The 13,013-nt window shown below is 32.3% G+C and overlaps 2 protein-coding genes across 3 annotated transcripts; one reads left to right on the top strand and one right to left on the bottom strand.

Moving 5' to 3' along the window:
* The first annotated feature begins 3,669 nt into the window (after positions 1–3,669).
* LOC101212122 (polygalacturonase At1g48100) lies at positions 3,670–9,838 on the top strand. 2 transcript variants are annotated; one of them, XM_031885021.1, is made up of 9 exons: positions 3,670–4,051; positions 5,816–5,999; positions 6,095–6,223; positions 6,405–6,560; positions 6,657–6,692; positions 6,792–6,999; positions 7,942–8,023; positions 8,164–8,272; positions 8,812–9,838. In XM_031885021.1, exons 3-9 carry the CDS (start codon positions 6,203–6,205, stop codon positions 9,214–9,216), a joined length of 1,017 nt encoding a protein of 338 aa, XP_031740881.1. In that variant the 5' UTR covers positions 3,670–4,051; positions 5,816–5,999; positions 6,095–6,202; the 3' UTR covers positions 9,217–9,838. The 2 variants fall into 2 exon arrangements, with proteins under 2 accessions (XP_031740881.1, XP_011655616.2); XM_011657314.2 differs by having other exon boundaries at positions 5,812–5,999.
* Positions 9,839–10,690: 852 nt separating this feature from the next.
* Positions 10,691–12,646, bottom strand: NRT2.3 (high affinity nitrate transporter 2.5). The gene is made up of 2 exons (NM_001308933.1): positions 11,517–12,646; positions 10,691–11,060 (listed from the first exon to the last, which is right to left on the bottom strand). The coding sequence occupies exons 1-2, from the start codon at positions 12,644–12,646 to the stop codon at positions 10,691–10,693; spliced, it is 1,500 nt and encodes a 499-aa protein (NP_001295862.1).
* Between the last annotated feature and the right edge of the window lie 367 nt (positions 12,647–13,013).

Genomic DNA, 13,013 nt, shown 5'->3' with positions numbered 1-13,013 from the left:
ATATCGTAATATCAAATTTTATTTTATTTTATAGTTTATAATTTTAAAACATAGAGTTTGATAGATAACATTATTGCGTAGTATAATTAATTAAAGCATAAGAATAAAGAGGATGACATTTATGGTGGATGGATTGGATATGTATAGTTTTTTTTTAGACTATAAACCAAATTTAATGTCAAAAAGGTTTTCTTCTCTTTCTATGGTGGAACCCATTCATTTTAGACTTCTTTTTCTTCAATTTCCATTATAGATTTAGACGATTTTTTTGAATTTATTGGCAACTTCCATTACCATTCACATCAAATCTCTAGTGGAATAAATCAATAAAAAAAGTATCCATTTCATCATAAAACGTCACTTAAGTGTATTTTATTAAATTGTTCGATCATATTTTGTCATATAGTAAGTTATTTTTATTTTTTTAATATTTTAATATTTTTTCCTTTTATGTATGTAGTGATGTGTAGAATGTATCTAAATAGTCTTCAACTAATAAAACGGCAATATTACTTTTTTTATATATAGAAAAAAGAGAGAATTTGATTGGTTTACAACTTTATATATTTTTCATGTTGTTTCTCACGAGTATTTGAGTCAATCGTACAATATAGAATTCAACGGATTAGGAAAAAACAATTTAGAATTGTTTGACGTTTTCTAATAGCAAGAAATAATAGATTTTGTGTGTGTGTTATTATTGGCTTGAAGAAAAAATATATATATAGTCTAATCATTAACTCAATGTATCAATATGAATTTACTTAAGCATAAACGAATTTACTTTATTTACATGAATTATAATAGTAATCGGTTATTATAGTTTGTTGATTATAAATTAATTTATTGTTGTGTGCAAGTTTGGTATATTTTAATTCAATTTATATTATTATAATAGTATGTGTTTTAGGTAACAAACAATCGGTAGAAATTAGTAAGCATAAAATTAAAACAAAAATACTATAGTAAAATTCAAGTTATAACAAATAACGAGTGAGTGATAGTAGCTTATTCCACTTGTCAAACAAACTGTTTAATGTTGTGTTGAACTTAAAAGGATTGGAAGTAAAGGATTATGAACCATAATTATGATTTTATTAACTCCTAAACTCTCCGTCTATGAGCTCACAACTCCATAAACTTCATAGCTCCATATTTCTAACTATTAAACACTTTACTCCAAACATTTCTTAAGGAACATAGTTTTTCATTGTAATATTTATACATACCAGAATGAAGAATATAAAATAATATGAAAAATTATAAGAATTGACAAACTATTTACATGACAAAATTAGTTATTAGTTTTGTTTTTTTTGAAGTGATTTTTGTTGGTGGAAAGTATAAATGGTTTGTATTTTTATATTTGTAAAAGAAGAAAAGAATTGATGGAAGAGGTTTGAAAGTTGAAAAGAGTGATTATGGTTGAAAAATGGGTAATGGAAATTGATAGGTTTGTGGTGGGGATTCCCCAATTTCCCCATTTTCGGTCTATTTTCAAAATCATTCTTCCCTCACTCTCACGGCGGCGACCCCATCATTCCTCAATTTCTAACCCCTCTCCATATTATTCATAATACCATTTATATATATAAAAGTACAACCATACGCCAAAAAATATTTATACTGTATAATTTTTTTTTGAAAACGAATAAATTTACGGAACCATAATGAAAAATACTTAAAATGTATTTATGATGAATTGACATTCATTATGCTTGTAATATATCTGGTAAACGATCGTTTAGATTTAGTTATTTTTTGTTGCACGATCATTTAGATTTGTCTATACAATATTCCAATGTTTTTTTATATTTAGCACACTATCTTGAACAATCAAATAACAGTAAAAAAAAATTATATTTGATACATGATCTTAAACTATATAAGAGCTTTGAAAAAATTACAGAATAAGAGAAAAATATGATAGAAAGGAACAGTTGAAGATGAAAGTAGATGACAAACTTGAAATACTTTTAAAGATAATAGCTGGTTTTATGGATTTTTTGATTTTGTTATATAAATCGTAAATATTTGATGTTTTGTTATATTTATGAAAATTAACCCCTTTATATATACACGCACAATTAAATTATTTACAACCAACCAAATATTTAAATAAATAACTAAGAAAGCATTAATAGTTATCAAAGTGAGTTTTAGCAAAATTCATAATACTATTATAACATTCAATTTGACGTCTTAAATGTCCCTTAACAATTTTCAATTTTGTAGTTGATAATGGAACAAATAACATGATTGTTTATCTTAACCTATATTACTATAGTCTAAACAACATCTACATGTAAAATAATACATACTAGTTCGTTGTGTATATCCACTCAATCGAATGAAGTTGTAATTAAGAAAAATGGAGGGATGTTCGTTCAAATATATCTAAATCCATCACATCTATGTATAAAAAATACATCACTTCAATGTAATATAAAAGGTTTGAATTATTAGATGATGTAATGAGATTTTCTCGTGACGTTGTTATATACGATAATATTAGATATAGTATATTTTTTGAAAAATTATTTTCCATGATCTGACCTCTCAATTTGACTTCTTCGAACAAGTTTTGTTGGTAAAGTTGGAGTATTAGTGTTTTTTTCATTTCTTAATTATCGTATTATTGACTCATTATTTAAATATTACATCTTTTTCTCCAAAATAATAATTTTGCATCGTCTTCAATCTTGATCACCTCCTCCCACTATATCAAAAGAAACTTTTTTTTTAATCTGTCAGTTTATATTCAAATTATTCTGAGCATGAATTACACAAATCAAACCTTCAAATTGTAAATGTCAAATAGGGTTCACCTAATATTAAAGTAACTTTAGACATTTTAATATCTCTGTATATAATAATTGATATATAAAATATTGCTTACTTGCTACATTGGATCTGCATCGTGTCAATGATTTCATATAGTAATTCAAGTTATCTTCATCCTATAACAGAGCTTCTCTCTCTCTTATGAATTGAATTGAGGTGTGTACCAACAACATGGAAGAAGTTGACACCTTATATTTTAGTAAAGGTCAATACCAAAAAGAAAAAAGAAAGAACCTTAAACGAAAGTTGTTTGAAGAAAAGAATACTCCCTCTTCCAAAGGTTTACGCACGATAAGCTATGACAAACCGAATGAAAAATGATATTTTTAAATCTCGAATCCTACTTAATAGCGTAGAAAGAAAAGTAAAATAGAAAAGAATTTTTTTATCATAAATAGGGTATAGAAGTAAAATATTAATATAGCTACAAATATAAGAATTAGATTTAATATAATTAAGTATATAACAATACTTTTAAATATTGTAAATATAATAAAAGCTGTGAAGTCTATATTACTGATAAACCATGAGAGTATATTAGTGATAGAGCGATCGACTTTGTTATATTTGTAATTTTAAAAAATGGTGTTATATATTTAATTATTAATAAATTAGTTTTTTTGAGCTAAATCTTCCGTGGTGATCAAATTGGGCCGGAAGCTGTTGGGATTGTCGAGGCCCAACATATAATAAATGGTTAAAACAGCCTTTTAGGCCGTACGTCAAGAAACCACAAGAGCCCCAAAATAGGCCCAACAGACAAATTGGGTGACAGGCTAATCACAAGGCTCAAGCCCAAAAGTATAATCCATTTTCCTCTTTCTTCAACCTCGGCCATGGTGATGCGATTCTGCAACTAGCAGCAGGCTTTCACTTTTCCGACTGTGGAAAAGGAGTTCTGTAGTTTAGTGTAGCTGACCTACCATTATATTTTATATATAACAAAAAGTAATCTCCAAATTCCATTTCAACTCCGACCACAAACTGGTACAGCATAGAGAAGAAAGAAAGAAAGAAGAAGATCGCCGTAGTGGGCACCGACCGTGGCCCACCGCGTGCGACGGCTAACCAGGTGGGTAGATTCGAATGGAGCCAAATGGAGGTCACATTATAAAATGGCGATGGAGCCGCATCTTGGTTGAATTTCTAGTTATATCAACGTGCTAGCCACTTCCTCTTTCAAACCTCTCTTTATAGAACTTTCCAGGTATTCAACTATATAAACTGTTCCCATGATTTCGAGCTTAATTAAATTTACTCACTAAACAACAAAGATACCACAACACCCACCTCCTTTTTCCCTTTTTCTAACATACCAAGTGGATTTTGTTTATTTATGTTCCATTTAGCTAGGTAGACTTTGTTCTTTATCTGTGTAATGGGGCCACTAACCCAGTTACCCCTTCCGCTTGGTGCTTTTGATTATGTTACTTGTCATTTTGGGGTGCCAGTTTTATACTCTTTTTTATATTTTATGATTTTGATGATTCTGTATTTTGGTTCTTGTTAGGCAGGATGTTAGTTGTCCATCTTTAATCTGTTCTGTTATTGTGTTTAATTGTCTATGGACTGCAACTACTTTGGCATTTACATTTACCCCAAGGACTGGAAAATATGGGAGAAAATCAAAATGGGATTCTCTAAACTTAAAATTTCATCCTATTGAATCTTAAATTTAGACAAATATTGTGATTTCGCTTTGGGAAGAAATTATACTTCAGTTTAAGGGTAAAAATGGTAAGGCCTATACTGTGAGAAAATGTTCTTAAAGATGGAGTTGAGTTTTTTATTTTTAACTTTGAATGAATTTGAAAGTAATACTAATTCTGAATTTTTTATTTTTTTTTTGGGAAAGATATCAATTAACTGCTTTAAACAGACTTTAAAGTATTTTAAAGATGAGTTTGGGATGTTTTGAATGAAAGGTTCTTTATATGAAAACCCATGAACAAACATCACTAATTTAGTAGCTCTCTTAATAGTATTTGAGGGGTTTTTTTAGTAGTTTTAGAATTCATGTAGTCTTTATCATTTAACCAAAAACTATTGAAACTTTAGGAGTTAAAAATACATTGTGTCCTTAAAAAAAACCATACCAAAACTCACCTACCCATCTTTAGAATTTTTTAAAGCATATTTCAAACAAACAAAAGAATATAAACAATATATTTAATTAACTATAACAGTTTTGGACTCTTAAGAAAGTAAGGGGTAAGTCTATTCAAGTAATTGGTTTGTTTTACCACGTCTTTAATTGAATCAGAATACTTCGGTCATCAGTTTTAGCTCTATGTTAGAAAGCATTCTAAAATTTTTAGGAACCTAAAAGCTAAAACTACATTAAATACTTGGTATCTTTTTCAAAAAGTGAAGTAATATAATTTATGTATATATATGTAAGTATATGTCCAAAATTTGTATTCAAAAGATGCCATGTCAACAAAACAGCATCATTTGCAATTTTAATTTTTAAGCCAACAAATGCATAATTGTTATTATAATTTTGTAAGATTAATTTATTTGTATTTCAGAAGATTCACTCTTGAAAGCATTATCCATTTTCTGTTCCGTAGGAAGCTTTCATAATTTGGCTGATACCTAATTTTATACACAAAGTACAAACCGACATGCAATGAATAATTACAACTTTCACTAACTATAATACGATTACTTGCTTAAGATGGAGTTTACTTTATGTTTATTCTTTTTGAGCTGGCTACTGGGTTGAATGCCATTAGGTAATTTATTTTTGGACAATGGGTTGCTTTTTAAAAAATGTGACAGGCCTTTGAATTCTCTATATATTTTAAAGGCTTCACTACCCTGCTTCCAATAGAAACTTAGCTTAAACTCTCTAGTGTTAAATTGAAGTAATAGTGCTTTAGAAGATGAAACAAAGAAGGAAGAAGTTAACTCTTTCACTGTTTCTGTTTTTGGTGGTCTCTTTGCTGGTGTCTTCATCTGTAGTTAGAGTGGAAGCTAGAAAGCAATATCACAACAAGAAGAGCAAGCATCAGAAGCAAAAGGGTGCTGGCAATGGCCATGGTTCAGGCCCTGCACCAACTCCACTTCCTTATTATAATCAATCTCAGTCCACCATTTTTAATATCTTGTCTTTTGGAGCAAAGGGCAATGGAGTTTCTGATGATTCCAAGGTAAAAATTATACAAAATAACCTCAAATAACAGATACAGAGCTAAAAGTTGTGACTGATATACTTTGTTGAACTTGTGATAACCATTCTATGCAGGCACTTCTAGCAGCATGGAAAGCTGCATGTGAGATTCCAGGAGCTACGTTGGAAATACCATCACAGTACAAGTTTCTCATCAAACCCATCACTCTAAATGGCCCTTGTATGGCTCAGTTTGTTCTTCAGGTCTGTACAATTTTCTTCTCTTTCCGGATTTTTGTATATTTGAGAATGCAACAAAAAGACAAAAGTATATTCTTTGTCTTGTCATGCAACAGATTGTTTTTTTTTAAAAAAAAAAAAAATCAGTGCTCTGCTTAGAGTTTTAAGGATAAGATAATTAATGGGAAGTGCAATTCCAAAACAGATTGATGGAGCTGTATTGGCACCTCCAAAAGTAAGTTCGTGGCCCAAATCCAGCTTGTTTCAATGGCTTAATTTTAAATGGCTACATAACTTCACCATTCAAGGCTCTGGTACTGTCAATGGCCAGGGCTTTAATTGGTGGACTCTCAATAACAAAGTTAGTTCTTTTTTTCCCTCTTCGTTAAATTAGGCTAATTACATTGAGAGGTCATGGTTATAGATAAATAATTTCTTGTTGTTTTTGTTTCTGCAGAAGAAATTGAAGCACATTTCAGATATGAAGCCTACTGTAAACTTTTCTAACTCCCTCTCTCATTTGCTTGTGATTACAATTTTCTTTTTTTAACTCAATTGGGATTTTTTTTAATACTTTGCTTATGAATGACAGGCTTTGAGATTTTATTCCAGTTATAATGTGACAGTTCGTGACATCACCATAATAAACAGTCCACAATGCCATCTGAAATTTGACAATTCCGGCACCGTCAAAATTGACAATATCACCATTTCTTCGCCGGAGAACAGCCCCAACACCGACGGCATTCACCTGCAGAACACACGAGATGTCGAGATTCAACACTCCAACATTGGCTGTGGTATGAACCGACCCAATTCGCAGCCTTTCTTTAATATTATTTTATTGTCCTTTCAAGAGTTAACTTTTACTCTCGATCTTTTTTATACTTGTTTTATAATTTTGAAGACACAAGAAAGTGGTGCTTTGAAAAAGAAAATCTTGACTCAAATTTCAAAAATACTTTTTAAGATGTAAAAACAATATGATTGATTAAAATAATAAGTAGAAAACTAAAGTTTTGTCCGTTTAAATACCTTCTAATAATATAAACAATCGTTGGAAAAATATTATCAATAAAATTTTTATTATATCTTACTAAAAAATTTACTTTAGTTAACAGATTTGTTTGATTGCACTATATTCGAAAGTGATTCTATCAATTATTACTATATTTCGAGAATTCTTGGTTAACATTTTAACGCCATTTGTGAGTAATCATCTCTCAAGTGTTTCTTCAAAGAAGTTTTTTTATTGATTCAATTTTTTGAACTATTTCTTATTTGTTAAGTTTTTTTCTTAAATAAAAAAAAAAAAAACTACTTTTGGTATTCTAAAATCACTGAATAAGCTTTAGTAAACACACTTTTAAATTATTAATTTGTTCAGAGGTGCTTGCAGAAAAAGCCAATTTTATTTAAAAAGTATTTAATTTTTCTTTTGTTTTCCAAACACACTATTAATTCAGATTGTCACATGTCTGTCTAGATTAATGAAAGTCTCAGTTCTAAGGAAAATGATCATATAGTTTTCTAGGAAAACAAATGTTTTACTCAATTTCACATATCTTCTGTCTTGTATGTTTAATGATGGAAAATTATGAGGTAAAAATAACTCCATAGAGGTTAAAAAAGTATACCTCCATTTAACAATATTTTGATTGCAATAGCACATAAAGCTACACAACAAAGATACTGGGCTACACAATTGAACCAACTTATTTTAAGATTTGTTATTTTAACAGGAGATGACTGTGTTTCCATTCAGACTGGCTGCTCCAACATCCACATTCATCATATCAATTGTGGCCCTGGACATGGCATAAGGTAAAATTTTAATTTTACTTTTTCATAAAGCTAATTCCTGTAGAGAATATTATTTATGGGCTTGATTTCGCTCAACTTTTCTTAAACATTATTATATTCAGCACTAAAGATTATTTTCTTGCCTATAATTATAATTACAGCTTGGGGGGACTTGGGAAAGATAAAAGTGCTGCATGTGTCTCCAATATTGTTGTCGAAAACATCTCAATTCAAAACACTCTTTCAGGAGTGAGAATCAAGACCTGGCAGGTAAAAAATATGTTTAAAGTTAAACTACAAATCTGTCTCCTTTAATTATGGTCACTGTTCTATTTATTTCCTAAAATTAACTCTGGATTATTATTTTATGTTGTCTTTTCTGCTAACACCATTAGGAAAAGGATGATTATAACGTACGTACCTATGATGAATAATTATGGATTCGTTTAATTTCATCATTCAAAAAGAAAATTATGGATTGATTTGACACGATGCACAAAGTAAGTACATAAGTAGAATATAGTATATAGTGACACGGTTTATAAGAAAGATTTCATATGTTCGCTTTGTAAAACGGGAGTATAATACAATGCATACGGAAGCCCTTTTTTTCTCAATAAAAGCAGTTTTTTTTTTTAATATGATATATCCAACCATAACCTTCACTAGTAATTTATTTCTTGCATCAATGATAGAAATTACATAGAATCACAAATGTAATTCAAACACTCTTATCCCATTTAGCCAATAAAAATCCTGGGATGGATAGAATCGGACCGTTCTGATTGGATTTGGTCGAATATGAACAGGGAGGAATTGGGTCAGTGAAGAATGTATCATTCTCAAACATCCAAGTTTCTGATGTAAAGGTGCCTATTATGATAGACCAATACTACTGCGACAAGTCCAAATGCAAGAACCAAACAGGAGCAGTTGCAATTTCAGGCATAACATACGATCAAATCATAGGAAGTTACTCAGTACAGCCTATTCATTTAGCCTGCAGCAGCCAAATTCCATGCGTAGACGTTGATCTCATTGACATCCAGCTCAAGCCATCTTCAGAATCCAGAGGCTTTCAAAACTCCATATGTTGGAATTCTTATGGTAAATCTCAAGCCCCTCTTCTTCCTACTAGCATAGACTCTTGCCTTAGAAGGGGTGGTGGTGCTGTAAGGAGAATTGCTAGATCCCATGATTATGTCTGCTACTGATTCTCTATGTTTTTCTCTCTTCTGTTTCTGTTTTTTTCCTTTCTCTAGCTTCCCTTCTGCAGTTTTTTCTTTATTTTTTTTGGAAAATGTAGGAAGGTGATGATTATAAAAGCATTTATGGGTTGTTGCTGTTGGCTTTTTCTGAATCCATCAGTAATTGATTTCCTAATTAGTACAAACATAGTGACCCAAAATATCTCCAACCCCATCTCTCAAAATTGATTCTTTTTTACTTTATTGAGAAGGGTTTTTGAAGTTGTAATGAGTTGAAGTGGTGTCCTACTCTATTCTATTCCATCTACTTTTTCTTTGGTAAATTGATTGGTGGTAAGTTAAAAGAGAGAGTTTAATGGCGGTGATAGTGGAGGAAGGCTTGTGTCTGTGTGCGGAATCAATTGCACGCGAAGCATTGCTTTTTTGTTTTACCTTTGTAATTAATATCATAATTTATAGGCCTTTTATGGCTCCTGAGATCTGTTTCTTGTACTTTACACGCACTCTGTTTAGTGGCTTAGTGCTCTTCCTCTCTTGTACTGTATGTATCTAACCCAGACGTTCTAGTTCCTTCTACTTGTGGGTAGAAGAGCATGGGAAAGAAACCAAAATAATTTCCCTTTTACTATATTACAATTTAGAGTTCCACTTTTTTCCATACCCTATTCACCTGTTTGACTTTCTATTAGGGTTTAATATTTTTAAGGATGGTTGTTATTTGGACAACTGTGGTATATAATTACTCTTATATGATTTAAATTGGACAAAAACTTTTTTTTTTTTTACAATTTCTCTTTTGAAAAAACTTATATGTTAATTTTAGTTTAAATTTGAATATAGTTTTTTGAAAGAATACATACCACTAAGATATAACAAAAAAGAGTGATGATATACATGGTTGATAAATCCTTTCATTACTCTAAACAAATATAGTAATCCATTTGTCCACTTATTGAAAATGTCTTTTTGGACTTTTTCTTAGAATGGTTGACTTATTCAAAATTTGAAAATAACATTATTAACGTCCAATTTTAGATCTAAATTCACATGGTTATGTGCATAGCTTTCTTGGTTATGTATCAATACCAATAGTCTTATAGTTCTTGCTTCTACACTAATAGTGGACTTACACATTAAGATGGCTTTTGGAAGAGTAAAAAGTTAGTGTTTTCTTTTACCTTCTTTTCCTTTTCTTATAATCATTCCAAATCCCATTCTAAAACTTCATTTCTCATAATAAGATAACAAGAACGTGTACATTACCATACGTCAAACTAAAACTTACATCAAATTTATAAACAAGAAAATATAAGACGTTTCAAATCTACCCTAAACAAAGGTATGCAAGTCTTTTTTTTTTTTTTTTCTTTCTAAATTTTCACCTCCACGCTCTTTACCTGAAACAAAAGAAACACACTACAAATGGGATGGGCCTTAAGCCCAATAGATTTAGGGCCGAAAAGGAAATTCGTTTTGTTAGTTAAACATGAGGTGGGGAATCATCGTCAGCATCAGCAGTTCCTTTGAGGGTTTTGCCTCTTTCATTTCTACTATTCTCAGCAAACTTAAGGCTTCCCATATGATAGCCTTTGTTCTTCTCCTCATCGCTCCATTCAGATAAGTAATAATCTTCCTCAGAAGCAATTTTGGAAGATGGCCCCAAAAGCATACTTCCCCATTGAGGAAAATAAATCAATACAATTGGTAGAGTGCAAGCTATTATCATCACTCCCATTAGAGTTATTCCTCTTTCTTTTGTGTATCTGTTGCCTCTAAAGAATATTAGCTGTGTTAGCACTGACCCGACGTTCCCGCCCCCGCCTGTCATCCCCGATATTACTCCTAGTGACCTATCACCAAACGTTGAAATATTCGTCAGTACATTGATATATTTGTTGCCTCTAAAGAAATCTCATGTATCTTTCTTAAATTTGAAAAAAAAGTGTATATATTAATAGAAGCAATGTCTTAAGTCAACAAAGTTAGGATGTGTGAATACTAAGATTGGTTTGAAATTTTGAAATAGAGTGTGTTTTTTCTTTTTCCAATTTTGTTTTATTCTTGGCTTTTTAGATCTGGTTGAATAACAAGGTTCTTTTTTTTTTTTTTTTTTTTTCCCTTTTATAAAGATAATAAATTTCCTAATAATAATAACAACCTATCGTTTAATATGAAAATCAGTGGGTGGGTTGCAAATATAGAATTCGTTCTTGCTCAATACAATCTAAACGTGCACTACTAATGTATAGTATTTGTTAGAGACCAAAGGAACGATAAGTAAGAAAGGGTTAGTGAAAAAAGTGTACCTTCGGGAGACGAAAGGAACGACACCAAAAGTAAGTCCACAAGCAGCTTGAACAAACACAGAAAAGATAAGCATAACAGCAATAGAAGAACTCAAAGAATCAACCAATCCAAGAACAACACACAAAATTCCGCCAATTGTTTGAACCAACCACAAAGCCCATAGTCTCCCTCTCATCCCAAATCTCTTCGCCACCACATCAGACAACACTCCACCGTACGGCCTCGAAAACAGATTCGCTAGACCAAAACTCGCCGCCACTATTCCCGCCGTATGCAGATTCAAATTAAACCGATCGTAAAAGTAATTCGCTATTACATTATCAATCGTCAGTTCCACTCCAAAACAATACCCATAAGTCAATGCCAGAATCCATCCTCTGTAATTTGTTACCCCGTTGTACACGACTTTTGAGAATTTGTCTTTTGCCTTTTCCCCTGTTTTCTTTAGTCGCCCGAAGTTCCCGTCCGGCGTGTCCTCTCCCAGGAGGAGAACCGCGAAGGCGGAAAGCGTTTGGAATAAAGCTGGGATGAAGAAAGCGATTCTCCACGCAGTGAATTTCGTTGCGCCAATGTGTTCGATTATGGCGAAAACATACGGCATGATTAACTGTGTTGCGCCACCGCCTAAGTTCCCCCAGCCGCCGGCGACGCCATTGGCGGTGCCGACGACGTTGGAGGAGAACATGGAGCTCATCCAGAATTGGGTTGAGACGAATGTAGCGAGGGAGAATCCGGTGAAGAATCGGGCGAGGAAAAACGTGACAGGAGATGAGACTATAGAGGTTAAATAAACCGCCGGTGAAGTTATGAGGATGAGTGAAGCAGAGGCGATACGTGGTCCGACTAAATCGCAAGCCGAGCCCATCATGATACGTGCGAATACGGCGCCGGAGACGGAGGCGATTCCGGCGTTTCCAATGTCGGTATCGGTTAAATTCAGGTTGTCACGAATCACCGGGAGCAGAGGAGCGGCGGCGAAACTGGAAATGAAACAAGCGCAGAATGAAATCCAAGAGAGATGAAATGTTCGCATGTGGGGAGCTGCGACGGAGAATATGTTGAATTTGGTGGATTTGTGTTCGGAGTCAACCGGAAGAGAGAATTTCCTCTGGTGAGGTGCCCCCCCCATGGCTCCGCCGTCGACCTCCATGGTTTCAGAGGAGGTGTTCTGAATTTGGAATAAGGATTGCTTTTTGTGGGATTGAAAATGGGGACTTTGGGAGATGAAAACAATGATGAAATCCGCGGAGTTTCACTCACAAAAAATGGTTTTAGTTTCTTAACGAAAACAAACAACAACTTGGAGACATGAAGAAGACGATTGTGTACAAATGGATGAATACATGCATATGATTGTCAATGAGGTCATCCATTCTTGACCACTCTAACACACTACTTTTTAAAATAAATAAGTTATAAAAAATAATTAGATGCATCTCGGACGACAATAACTACAATTTGTTTTCTTTAAAAACTGTAAGAAGATCAAGATTTTT

This window comes from Cucumis sativus, chromosome 5 (genome assembly GCF_000004075.3).
Source record: "Cucumis sativus cultivar 9930 chromosome 5, Cucumber_9930_V3, whole genome shotgun sequence".
Taxonomy (NCBI): domain Eukaryota; kingdom Viridiplantae; phylum Streptophyta; class Magnoliopsida; order Cucurbitales; family Cucurbitaceae; genus Cucumis; species Cucumis sativus.
Note: the sequence above shows the minus strand (reverse complement) of the source record. Positions and strands in the feature narration are given on the sequence as shown.

Bases quoted from the DNA above. Each gene is read 5' to 3' on its own strand.
- LOC101212122 (XM_031885021.1), top strand. From the start codon at position 6,203: ATGGCTCAGTTTGTTCTTCAG. The intron at 8,024-8,163 runs GTAAAATTTTAA...TTATAATTACAG, and splicing joins GGCCCTGGACATGGCATAAG to CTTGGGGGGACTTGGGAAAG. The intron at 8,273-8,811 runs GTAAAAAATATG...GAATATGAACAG, and splicing joins TGAGAATCAAGACCTGGCAG to GGAGGAATTGGGTCAGTGAA.
- NRT2.3 (NM_001308933.1), bottom strand. From the start codon at position 12,646: ATGGGGGGGGCACCTCACCAGAGGAAATTCTCTCTTCCGGTTGACTCC. The intron at 11,061-11,516 runs GTACACTTTTTT...GTTTGGTGATAG, and splicing joins GTTCCTTTCGTCTCCCGAAG to GTCACTAGGAGTAATATCGG.